Source organism: Hippichthys cyanospilos, chromosome 11 (assembly GCF_059441005.1).
Source record: "Hippichthys cyanospilos isolate Australia breed blue-spotted pipefish chromosome 11, RoL_Hcya_1.0, whole genome shotgun sequence".
Lineage (NCBI taxonomy): Eukaryota > Metazoa > Chordata > Actinopteri > Syngnathiformes > Syngnathidae > Hippichthys > Hippichthys cyanospilos.
The window spans coordinates 23,152,989-23,165,961 of record NC_142379.1 but is presented as its reverse complement, the minus strand read 5'-3'; the positions used below and the strand labels follow the sequence as shown (position 1 = coordinate 23,165,961).

At 43.2% G+C, this 12,973-nt stretch overlaps 1 protein-coding gene and 1 long non-coding RNA gene across 10 annotated transcripts in view; one reads left to right on the top strand and one right to left on the bottom strand.

Annotated features, from left to right (window-relative positions):
• Nucleotides 1–2,785: 2,785 nt before the first annotated feature.
• sptbn4b (spectrin, beta, non-erythrocytic 4b) overlaps nt 2,786–12,973 on the bottom strand; it is a 192,180-nt gene continuing 181,992 nt past the window's right edge. For 8 of the 9 annotated variants that reach the window (XM_088426935.1, XM_088426941.1, XM_088426939.1 and 5 more), the window contains 2 exons: nt 3,938–3,980; nt 2,786–3,851 (listed from right to left, as the gene is read on the bottom strand). In XM_088426935.1, coding sequence (XP_088283061.1) covers nt 3,564–3,851; nt 3,938–3,980 — 331 coding nt within the window. In that variant the 3' untranslated portion in view covers nt 2,786–3,563. The remainder of the gene's footprint in view (nt 3,852–3,937; nt 3,981–12,973) is intronic. The other variant, XM_088426943.1, reaches the window with a different exon arrangement.
• On the top strand, nt 10,710–11,411 carry LOC148416376 (uncharacterized). Its single transcript, XR_015867139.1, has 2 exons — nt 10,710–11,005; nt 11,229–11,411. It is a non-coding gene; the product is annotated as an uncharacterized LOC148416376 (long non-coding RNA).

Genomic DNA, 12,973 nt, shown 5'->3' with positions numbered 1-12,973 from the left:
GCAGACGATGTCCGTTATTGCAAGAGTCCAACATCCATAAACAATATGCACCACACTTAAACAAAAAGAAGCCATTTACTTCAATGCTCAATGACAGTGAGACCTGGAGGGCCGTGATTGGGAGGAACGGCCCCCCGATCTGAACTCGAGTGGTGCTTTGTTATTGTCCATAATTTACACCATGTTCAAACATAGGGGTGTCCATATGTGCACTTGGCACCAGGACACCCTAGGCAGCAGTTCAATGATGGACTTTGTGGTTGTATCACCGGATTTGCGGCCGCATATTTTGGACACTCGGGTGAAAAAAGGGGTGGAGCTGTCAACTGATCACTACCCGGTGGTGGGTTGGCTCCGATGGCGGGGGAGGGTGTCGGCCAGACATGGCAGACCCAAACGTATCGTGAGGGTCTGCTGGGAATGTCTGACAGAGTCCCCTTTCAGAAGGAGTTTAAACTCCCACCTCCGGCAATATTTCTCCCACATCCTGGAGGAGGCGAGGGACATTGAGTCCGGACCATGTTTCATGCCTCCATTGTTGAGGCAGATGATCGGAGTTGTGGCCATAAGGTGGTAGATGTCTGTCATGGTGGAAATCCCCGAACCCACTGGTGGACACCAGCAGTAAAGGATTCCGTCAAGCTGAAGAAGGATTCCTATCGGGCCTTTTTGGCCTGTGGGACCCCAGAGGCAGCTAAAAGGTACCAACTGGCCGAGCGGAGTGCGGCTTTGGCGGTCACCAAGGCAAAAACTCGGGTGTGGGAGGAATTCGGTGAGGCCATAGAGAGCGACGTCCGGACGGCTTCGAAGAAATTTTGGTCCACCATCCGACGTCTCAGAAGGGGGAAGCAGTGCACCATTGACACTGTGTACAGTGGAGAAAGGGCACAGCTGACCTCAACTCGGACGTTGTGAACCTGTGGGCAGAATACTTCTAAGACCTCCTCAATTCCACGACATGTCTTCCTCTGAGGAAGCAAAGTCTTGGGCTCCGAGGTGTGCTCATCTCTGAGGCTGAAGTCACTGAGGTGGTCAAAAACCTCCTTGGTGGCAAGGTGGATGAGATCCGGCTGGAGTTCCTGAAGGCTCTGAATGCTGTAGGGCTGTCATTGCTGAGACGCCTCTGCAACATCATGTGGCCATCGGGGACAGTGCCCCTGGATTGGCAGACTGGGATGGTGGTCCCCCTTTATAAGCAGGGGGACCAGAGGGTGTGTTCCAACTACAGAGGAATCACACTCCTCAGCCTCCCTGGTAAGGTCTATTCAAGGGTGCTAGAGAGGAGGGTCCGTCAGGAAGTCGAGTCTCAGATTCAGGAGGAGCAGTGTGGTTTTTGTCCTGGCCGTGGAACAGTGGACCAGCTTTACACCTAAGGCAGGGTCCTCGAGGATGCATGGGAGTTCGCCCAACCAGTCTTCATGTGCTTTGTGGCCTTGAAGAAGGCGTTCGACCGTGTCCCTCTGGGATCTCTGTGGGGGCTGCGTCGGGAGTATGGGGTACCGGACGCCCTGATATGGGCTGTTGGTCCCTGTATGACCGATGTCAAAACTTGGTCCGCATTTCCGGCAGTAAGTTACATTTCCAGTGATGGTTGGACTCCGCCAAGGCTGCCCTTTGTCACGATTCTGTTCATTACCTTTATGGACAGAATATCTAGGCGCAGCCGAAGTGTTGAGGGTGTCAGATTTGGGAGCCTCGGCATTGCAACTTTGCTTTTTGCAGATGATTTGGTGCTCTTGGCTTCTTCAGGCCGTGATCTCCAACTCACTGGAACGGTTTGCAGTCGAGTGTGAAGCGGCTGGGATGAAGATCCGCACCTCCAAATCTGAGGCTATAGTCCTCAGTCGGAAAAGGGTGGAATGCACTCTCCGGGTTGGGGTTGAGGTCCTGCCCCAAGTGGAGGAGTTCAAGTATGTCGGAGTCTTGTTCACTAGTGAGGGTAGGATGGATCGTGAGGTTAACGGATCGATGCGCTGTCTGCTGTCATGTGGACTCTGCACCGGTCTGTCGTGGTGAAGAAAGAATTGAGCCGAAAGATTGAGCCACCCGATCTACGTTCCTGCCCTCACCTATGGCTACAAGCTGTGGGTCGTGACCGAAAGATCAAGATCCCGGATACAAGCGGACGAAATTTGTTTCCTCCGCAGGGTGTCCGGGTTCTCCCTTAGAGATAGGGTGAGAAACTCAGTCATCCAGGAAGGGCTCAGCGTCGAGCGGCAGCTCCACCGTGTTGATCATCTGGTTAGGATGCCCTCTGGACGCCTCCCCCGGTGAGGTCTTTTGAGCATGTCCCCAGCATGACCCAGAACACGCTGGAGGGACTATGTCTCTCGGCTGGCCTGGGAGTGCCTGAGGATCCTTCCGAAAGAGCTGGATGAAGTGGCCGGGGAGAGGGGAGTCTGGGCTTCCTTGCTCAAGCTGCTGCCCCCGCGACCCGACCCCGGAAGACAGCGGTAGACGATGGATGGGAGTTTGAATCAATTGCAAAGTCTTGTCGACACTTTTTAAACCACCTCCAGTTCCTTCAAAACTTTTTGGACTGATTGAAGAGTATTTATTTAGCTTAGTTTTCTTTAATCAAAACAGCGTCTGAACAGACTTCTTGTAGAGACTCTTCAAAGACCATGCATCAATAGAAGAGTCCTAATGTACTCTTTAACGAAGGTAAAAACTTTACAATCAATCTGATTTTGGATCATCGTTTTGGAGAAACTGGATAATTTTAAAATACCTTGTCATGAACCCAAGAATATTTGAGACATTTTCAGAATAACTCAAGATTACCTTTCAGAACTATTCTTTTTTAATGACTTTCTAGATTTAAGGAAGTCTAAAACGGCGTAAGAATAGTTGCAGACTTTTACAGATGAATCAACTGTTGCACAACTACAAACCAACTATTATACTACAATTATAAATTAGTGATTTTTTTGTTGTTATTTTTTTAACAGTTCGGTGAATTTTCAAAAACAATTCAAACTGAAGAGCCCTGAGAAATTCTTTTGGGACAAATTACAGAATGCTCAAACATTTTATACAAATTGAAGCACGGTTCACAGCAGTATTTCATCACAGAATATCAAAATTCTTCAAGCATTTCTTTCAAATTATTTTTTTTTTCAAAAGCCAAACCTCCATTTTACTTCTTCAAAGGAATAACAACTTAGATGCATTTTTTTCTTTGATGTTTATTTGGCGTTTCGTCAATTAATTTGATGGTATTGACAAAAAAGTGAGAAGAATCTTCAGCCTTTCTCACTTTTTATCTGACACTGCTATTACTCTGAACTCTCCACGTATGCATAGACACCAACCTATGATGTACAAACATGCACACACATGCACACACCTGCGCGCGCACACTCACACACGGCTCATACATTAAATCAGAAAAAAAACAGATATTGTATCTCACAAGTGGTAGCCATTTTCCCGCTGCACTTCCCTACACAGCCAGTGGGGAATCTTAATATGTAGACTTGGTAGAAGTCATTTCAAAGTTTTCTTCCTTCTCACATTATTTTGCATTGAAGTTCTTCCACATGGGACGCGACAAAAATACATTACTTTTTCTTATTCGACATCTCTAAGCGTTTGGCTTCCAACTTTCCGCCATGATCTGAGCACTCGGCCTTGTCTTTGTCCCGCCCTCTGTCTTTATCTTTTCCTGCCCTTTCTCCCTTCTCGGCTCGGTCCGATGGCTCGCCGCCGCGCTCTGAGCCAGCCTTGCCGTCACGTCGTGTGCCCTCGTCAGTGGATGAGGTAGTTGCTTGGAGCTGGCCCCACTTTGCCATCTCCTTATATTCCGAGATGTTGCTGCTGATGCTGCTCACCCATGTCTTCATGTCTTCCTGACGCCGCCACATAAAAAAGTTAGGCATCAATTTCCTTAAAATTTTGCACACATTTGATAAAAAAAACAAAACAAATGACTCACCTCGTCTTTAGCATGGAACAAGAACTCGCTGCCGTCCCTCGTCCTGTGAACAATTCAGTGTCATTTTGTTTTGAAGCAATTGATAACAGAAACATCTATACAGATTGTTGTGTTTGGTTGGGATTTGTCATTTTTTATGTCATGTGGGTTTTGTACATATACATAAGTTCATGTTTATTTCCCTCGCAGCTGCCTTTCCTGTCTTTGTCTTCGTTTGATCTCGTACACCTGTTTGTTTACCTGCGCCTCGCGTGTCATTCAATCCATTTTCCCTGCCGCTTGTTCCCTTTCAAGTGTTGCGCGTTTCCATAATTAGTCTTCTTGTGTTTAAGTCCAGTTTTAATTGCCACCTTGCCATTTATTTATTTTAGTTTTTAGTTCTGTTGATACTTTGTTAATTTTTTTTTTTTTTTTTTTAACTATTCTCAGTTTCCTGCTCTTTTGGGTTCCACTCCTTCCTCGCCTCCACTCGCCATGCCCCGTCATAACAAACGTAACAGATTTGGGACCAACTGGAGAGTCTTTAGCAGCAGCGTGCCTTCCATGCCTTCTCTGAAGGCTTAAACATCATCAAAACTCTGCAGTGCTCAATTGGCTTATTTTAAGTTAGCATTATCTAGTGTCAGCTACCCTCCATAAACATAATTGTATTATTTGATTTTCTTGTTACTATTTTTAAAGACGAGAAGTTTTGTCCATCACACTGAGAGAAGCTCATGCCGGGAGCAGAATTGATGTAAACAGAGCTGTGTTCTTTGTTTCTAGATTGACATTCTTTTTCCGTGAGATCAAAACATAGTACTCAAATTCTGTTGAATAAAAAAAGGAGGATAGAAGATTATTCATATTTTGACGTCAAAAAATGATGCATCGGAGGGATGCACGCTGATTTGAAAGCATGCGTCCCTGCCAAAAATTATGCTTCTGGGACGCAGGGATGCAGGCAAACGAGATCACTGCATATGAAGGAATCTTGCACCTTTATAGACACTGTGAAACTGACTGAGTCCAGTTGACTGGCCCTAGCCCCTCCCTAAACTACCCGTCGTTGACACGGCAACGGTCACTGGTCACAGCCCGCACGTTTGAGATGCAAGAACATCTCCTTACCGCATTCATTGTCCACTGTGTAAATCCATGAATGAAGAAAAGATCCTCGGGCTTGCTTGGAATGACATTTATTCACATTTGACAGCTGCAGCACACCATCAATACACATCGTTAGATGAGCCCGGTTATCTCGTGAACACTCCCATTCCAAGTCTCATGATACGAACATTCGTATAGTAATTTAACATACCAGTCTTACTTTAACTCTATACATCCCTCCTTTTAAACTTTAGTCCACAACTTAAAAAATATTGTAAAGAAAATATGCTGGACTTTTTTTTTTCTTATGGCACAGCATCACTAAACGACATGAGACAATACCTGCGAAAGGTTATTGGAGACTATAACAACTGACAAAACAAAACAGTCCAACTAAAAGTCTTGCTTGAAAGTACCGTAACAAAATGAATGCAAAACACAAAACTACATTTCCCCTACCACTCACCATGTTTCACAAGTGTGTATTGAGTAAAGCTTAATCAAGGTATTTAACGGCTGGCCGTTGCTCTGTCTGTTAACATTCTTCTGTGACACTTCTAGGAGTGGTGTCATCATCTGATTGGTTTTGATCTTGTTCTGACGACGCACATTTGGAGAAATCAGTAACTTCAGACGTTCTATTTGCTTGTCCATTTACGTGTTGTGATATATCCGCGTCAGGTACATGTAAGATTTTTTTCTGTTGTTTCAGTCGTGGCTCCTTCACAGTCAAGATGTGATGTTGGATGCATCGATATTCCACTCCATCAGTCTCAACCACGACTTCTTCTTCACAACACCCATTTTATCATATACTCTCATAGACTCTTGGTGTCTGGAGCATCACCAGCTGGTTTGGTATGAGAGAGACGAGAGACTGGCTGGACTTGTCATAGCATCGTTCCTGGGCTTCACGTTTCTTTGATGTTTGAGCCTCAATCATGGCAGGTGCCTTTGAAATTGGTTTCAGTAGCTCTTTGGGGCCAGGCAGCGTTGTCCGCATGCGCCTGGACAACAGGCTCTGTGCAGGTGGCCCCAAGATTTGGTCACTGGTGCAAACGGTTGAAGTAGAAATCACTGCCATCTTTTTTTTTGTCTCCAAGAGCCTTTTCGCACTTCTCACAACTCTATCACTCACCCATTAGATTGTGGATATTCTTGGCTGTTTGTTATGTGACGAAAGTCACAGGAATGCAAACTCAACAAAGACCTGACTTGTGTCCTCTGTGCCATTATCTGAGTATAACTTCTGCTACGTGCCATAGGCGGAAAAGTGATGCTTCAACTTGTTAATAACACGCAGGGATGATAAACTGCTGAGTTTATCAATTTCAAACCATCCTGAGTATGAGTCTACCACAACGAGGTATTGATTGCTGTTACATTCAAATATGTCTGTAGCGATAACAGACCAAAGAAGGTCAGGCACCGTGTGCAGTTTTAAGGGTTCTTTTTGCTGGTGTGGTTTCAGGCTGTTGCAAATGCTGCATGCCTGAATGGCATCCTCAATGTCTTTGTTCTTTAAAGGCCAGAAAACACATTCCTTTTTCGTCTTTTCTAAGCTTCCATGCCAGGATGCCCTTTGTGTAGTGCTTCCATGTATTCTGAGTGCAGAGATGTAGGAATTACTGCTCTATTTCATTTCATGACAATGTTGTCATTGATAGTGAGTTTGTCACTGTAACCAAAGTATTGTCGTATTTTCTCCGGAACGCTGCAGATGCGTCTTGGCCATCGATCTTGGATGAGGCCGGCCTGTAGGGTTGTGTCTGCAATTGTATGTTCACTAAGTTCCTCAAGGTGCTTTTGAGAAATCAAATGAACTACAAATGGACTTCAAACTCATTTTGCTGTTCTTTCTGTGGACTCACGTCAGGGCTTTGGTGCTTGTGAGAGCGTGTCGGCCAAGTACAGATTTTTTTTTGTTTGTTTGTTTATGTGATGATTAGATTTAATTTTTGCAATCTCAGCATCATGTGTTGCAGACGTGCCAAAATGGAATGAAAAGATTTGGTGTGGATTGTGACTAGAGGCAGGTGGTCTGTTTCATTCACCACTGGTTTTCCATTCACATAGTCATAAAATTTGTCGCTAGTAAAAACGACAACAAGTAGCATCTTCTCTATTTGAGCATACTTCATCTCTGTTTGTGTTGGTGTGTGTACAATGTGTAGGCAACAGGATGTCCCTCTTGAGGACAAGCGGCTCCTAAACCATATTGCGATGCAACGCAGGTGAGAGTCACTGGATTATTCATGTCGAAATAATGTAGCTCTGGTGGACTGGTCACACATGATTTGAATATGTCAAACGCTTCCTGTTGGTGCTAACTCCAGCTACAAACTGCATCCTTGTGCAATAATTGAAAGAGAGGTGTTGCTATCTTGCTCAAATTTGGGATGAATTTCACCAAATAATTGACGATTCCAAGGAAGTGTTGTAAAGCTGATTTCTCTTCGACAGGTGGCATTTCACTGATTGCCATGATTTTCCTTTGATCAGCTTTGATTCCTTTAGCCGTGAACCCCTGTCCTACATAGCTCACCTTGTTAAACCGGAATTAGCATTTTTTGGGGTTGAGCCTAAGCTTGACCTTTCTAGCTTGCTCCAAGACTTTCCCTAAGTTTTCATCGTGTTCCTCAACTCCTTTTCATCCAAAAATGAAGTCATCTACAGTTATGGCACATGGATATCCAGGAAACAATTGCTCCATCGGCGTTTGAAAGATTTCATAGGCAGTGTTGATCACAAAAGGTATTCTCCTGAACTTGAACCTGCCAAAGGATGATGTGAATGTAGTAAGGCGAGATGAGTCATCATCTAGTTTGATCTGCCAAAAGGAGCTCTTAAGCGTCCAAGAAGAAGAAGACAGTTGCACCTGCCATTTAGCCTGCTACTTCTTCTGTGCACATGGGAAGGTGGGGGGGGGGCTTGTTCAAGTCTGGGATCTATGCATATGTGAACTTCATCAGTCTGTTTTTTTTGTGTGTAGCGACCATCCAGTCGACTCATCGACTGGTTCTGTCACTCCCAAAGCTTGCATTCTCTGGAGCTAGCTTTTCACTGTGTGTTTCATAGCCACAGGAATGCTGGTGTGATGTCAGAGTTGACTTTCATAGTGTATCTCACAGCCAGGTTTTCAGGTTCGTTTCTAAATAGATCTGCATATTCTTCAAACATTAAATGTGGCGGTGTTTGTTCTTGGCTGGTGTCCATGTGGTAGACATGTTTGCTGAAGGACACTAGTTTCATCCTCAAACTATCCTGTAGACCAAGAATGGACTGCACATTTCCATTCACTACTTGAAATTCCAAATCAAATGATTCCTCACCCAGCCAACATTGAAAAGTTACTGTGCCAACTGGCTTGATTACAGCTCCTCCAAAGGCATTTAATTTAACTTGCTTTTGTTTTGTTTGTGCAGTTCTTCTTTGCCTCCTGGCCTTGTATGTGTTGGAGGACATGACATTACATTTAGCAGCCGTGCCAACTTTTTTTTGTTTGTTAGTTTTTTTTATGGCCATGGTGCAATGGCCTTCTTTTTTACTATTGTCATTTTCGGTTTGCACAGAATTTATGTTACTTTTATCTCATAGTGTTATGCCTTCGACTGCAAGACTGTCCTCACTGTCACAGTCCAATTTAGTTGACACCTGGTTCACCGGTCTTCTTGGTCTGTGGAATTTGGTAGATCTGCACTGACTCTTGAAATGGTTTTGCTTCTTGCAGTTGTGGCATTGTTATCCAAAAGCTGGACACTCTTCTCATTTAGCTGGATGTGTACCGTCACAATTGTTGCAATTTGAGATCACGGATGAACTCTCTGATTTGGCAGAATATCTCGATTTTCCTTTAAATTTGTTTAGCATCTGCTTTGAGTGTGACCTCACTCGATGTTCCACTCGATACAACATGTCATCAGAACCACAAATTGTGATACTTTCACCACTAGCGCTCGACATTTGAGGGCGAGTGTAGGCTTTGAGCGTGACATTAGTCATTAATTCTTTTTTTAGGGCCCGAGCAGCAAACGCAGCGAGGTGCCTATTATTCTTCTCCAGATTATTCCTATTATTGTTATTAGCGACCGAGCAGCGACCGCTGCGATTAACCTGGTGCAGACAAAAAAAGTAATCATCTCTAAATTTAATTTCATGGGAGTACCATGCTAAACACACTTTTTTTTCTAATAGTGCGGGCACCACCTGGTGGCAGCAAAAAAATTACATTTTCATTCATATGTACCTTGTTAAGCCTGTCAAAGTAATATCACTGAATTTTTTTCAGACAGGCCTTCAGACACGCCTAATTTCCTCCACCAAATATTACGATGTTTTGATAATGGTCGTGGCCTATACAGCAGTGCTTTTTACGACAATTTATTGTATTAGTAAATGTTGCTTCAGTTTGACCCAAATGATCTCATCTTGTCACGACTTCACATGTTGAATGAAAGTCATTTCCTACAGACATCAACAAACATATATTCCGTCGTAGTGCTAGAATCACCTTGTGGAAGAAAATAATATATTATCAATGTTGCGATTCCAATTACCTAGTTGCGCCCATTGAACAAATGCGAATGAATACTTGACCTTTTCTAAAACATTGACTTCTGCAGTTGGCCTGCATATGCACAAATACGTTCATACCCAAATATGTTCATACCTCGAACTGTTCATACTTCAACATGCTCAGGTCTGCGAGGGCCCGTTATAGCTGCTTGCAGCTCTAGTTATTAGATTATTATTAGGGCCCGCGCAGCGACCGCTGTGTTAGGATGTACATAACCAGAGTTATAAATTGTTGTATTGTTGAATGTAGCATTTGGCCTGATTTTCTACATTTTTCGATACCGAAATCCTTGACCCGATCAACTTCACATTTGGTGTGCCCCATTATCTGACATAGGGGCACACTTGGGCAAAATTTCGTGAAGATCGGCTAACATATAAGATGGGGGTGGGGCTTCAAAATACGTGTTTCAAACTCAAATTTTGTTCGCCATGAGCAACATAAACCCAAATAACTCCAATGTGCAAGCTTGAAAAAATCTGAAACTTTACAGAAAATTTACTAGTCATAGCTTTAAAAGAACTGCATGTTTGATTAGCAACTTAAGGATAGCGCCACCTACTCACAGACAAAAATGTCATTTTTTAAACCTTCATGTGTTGTGCTAAGCCCGTCAGAGTAAATGTACTGAAAATTTGTCCAAATAGCATCGAGACTTGGAGATTAAAGGTATCCAAATTTTATGACTTTGTGATAAAGGGGGTGGTCTGTATGCAACCCCAAATTTGGAGTTTGCTCAAATCAGCTAAACTTATGTAATTGAGCCCAGATGATCATAAAACGGCAGCCAGTTCCGACCCGTTTGACCTAGAGCTGCGGAATTTTTTATGCATATGTAAGACCTCAAGACCTACAAAGACATTATAGAGCGCCATGTGTCAGGATGTACAGAACCAGAGTTATGAACTGTTAAATGTAGCATTTGGCTCGATTTTGTACATTTTTCGGTACCAAAACCCTTGACCCGATCAACTTCACATTTGACGTGCTCCATTATCTGACAGAGTGGCACAATTGGGCAAAATTTTGTCAAGATCGGCTAACATGTATGATGGGGGCGGGGCTTCAAAATACTTGATTCAAATTTCCTTTGCCACCAATGTGTAACCCAGCTACTTTCTTCAATGCCTTGCGATTATCTAGCGTCGACCTATCGCGAGATCGACCGCGAGACGTCGTGCGCACGTCTTTTTAAACATGGCCGCGCCCGGCATTCCCTCGTGAGTTGGGTGCGGGACGGACCATAGTAGGCACAGGTACCAACCTAGCCGATTTGAATCTGCGATAATCGGCTTCGACCACGACGGTAATTGTTGTGCTGCCACCATTGCAGACCATTGCAGATGTTCCGCCCTTCTCATGAGAAATTGTGCACGCCATGATTTGTTGTAAACGAGGGACTGGTGAGTCAGCATGCTGCTTGTCACTATCATGCTAAGGCTATCGTGTCAATGCTTGAATGTATAAAGGAGTACTCTTGTGCAGTGACAATCTGCTATCGAAAACCCTAGGATTTTATTTAAATCAATCATGATCATGGTGATATTGTAAAATGCTATTTTACATGGTGAATTATGTGTAATGGCAGATTATCATATCATGTATCGCTGGTCCTGTTTTATACAGGCCAGGTTCCCGTTGATGGCGAGCTAAACCCACGAGCGAACGGACCAGTGCGTTCACCTGCCGTGTGACTCACTGACTGAGTGAGCCAACCAACTACCCCTGTGCATTGTATATATTGTATATATTCCGTTGTATTATTTTGTTGTCTTCACTGTACATAATAACAACACCTTGCTGACTATATGCATTCCGTTTCATCATTGAGCACCTCTCTTTCCTCCTAGCCGAGCCAAGATCTTCTGCACAAGCCTAAGTTATTATACAATACCAACATCAAAATTCATATTACAGCATAACAAGTGCTACAAATGACAAAAACCTTAGTATTTCAATTTTTGCACTGTGCTATTCCAGTTGGAGCAAATTAATTGAAAAGTGGCCAGAATAGCGTTGAGGCATGAAACATGAAGGTTCTCCAGTTTTACAATTTTTCGCTAATGGGAGCGGCCATTACGTTGTCTCAAAGTTCGACGTCTCGCCATTACCAAAAAATTTCTGTAATTGAACCCAGATGGTCATATCTTTTCTAAATTTCATATAGTTGATGGGAGTCCAATGTAAAATACACCTAGTAACCATTTTTTTTTTTGTCATACTCAGAGTGCCACCTAGTGGGAGCAAAAAATGTCATTATAGTCGAAGAATTGCAGCCAAACCCAGTTGGTTCGCATTACAACTATCAAACTTTGTCGGCATATGCAGGACCCTAAGACCCAAATAACAATCAAAGACAGCCATACGCTAGAATGTAGAGAAAAAGAGTTATGGATTTTTGAATTTGCAATTTTGATGCATTTATGGCCTTTTGTAAGTCTTCTACTGCTGCTGCCTTCTCTTATACTGTTGACTCCATCAACTTTCAATTTGGCCTAGAACATTATCAGACTTAGAGGCACAACTGGTCAAAAAATAGTCACAATTCCATGATATAAATGATGGAGGTGGGCTTTGGTCAATGTTTCCTTCGCCCAGAGTGACAAAATCCTTTATTACTCAGCTGAACAAGCTTTAAATATCTAAAAATTGACTATCATTTAGACTCATGGTCTAAATCTTCAACATGACACATTTCCAAATTACCAATAGCGATACCTGGTGGCAGACAAAAAAGTTAATTTTTACACTTTCATGTTCTGTGCTATGCTGGTTTCAGTGACTTCACTGAAAATTAGTCAGGAGAATATTGTGATAGGGAACATTATGAATCTCAAGTTTTATGACTTCAAATCTGTGCGTGGCCTTTACACCCCCCCAAAGTCCGATGTCTGGCCGGACCCGTGAAACTTAATGTAATTGGACGAAGACGGTCTTCTCTAAATTTAGTTTCATGGGAGTACAATGCTAAACACACTTTTTTTTCTCGTAGTGCGGGCGCTACCTGGTGGCAACAAAAAATTACATTTACATTTATATGTTCCTTGTTGAGCCTGTCAAAGTAATATCACTGAAAATTTTTCAGACAGGCCTTCAGACACGCTTAATTTCTTTCACCAAAGATTACGTTGTTTTGATAATGGCTGTGGCCTATTCAGCAGTGCTCATTATGACGATTTATCCTAACAGTAAATGCTGATGTAGTTTGTCCCAGATGATCTCATCTTGTCATGACCACACGTTGAAAGTCAATTCCTACAGATATCAACACCTCGTGGCAGAAAATATATAACCGAGTTTGCGATTCCAATTACTTAGTTGAGCCCGTTGAACAAAGGCTAATGAAATTTTGACCTTTTATAAAACATTGA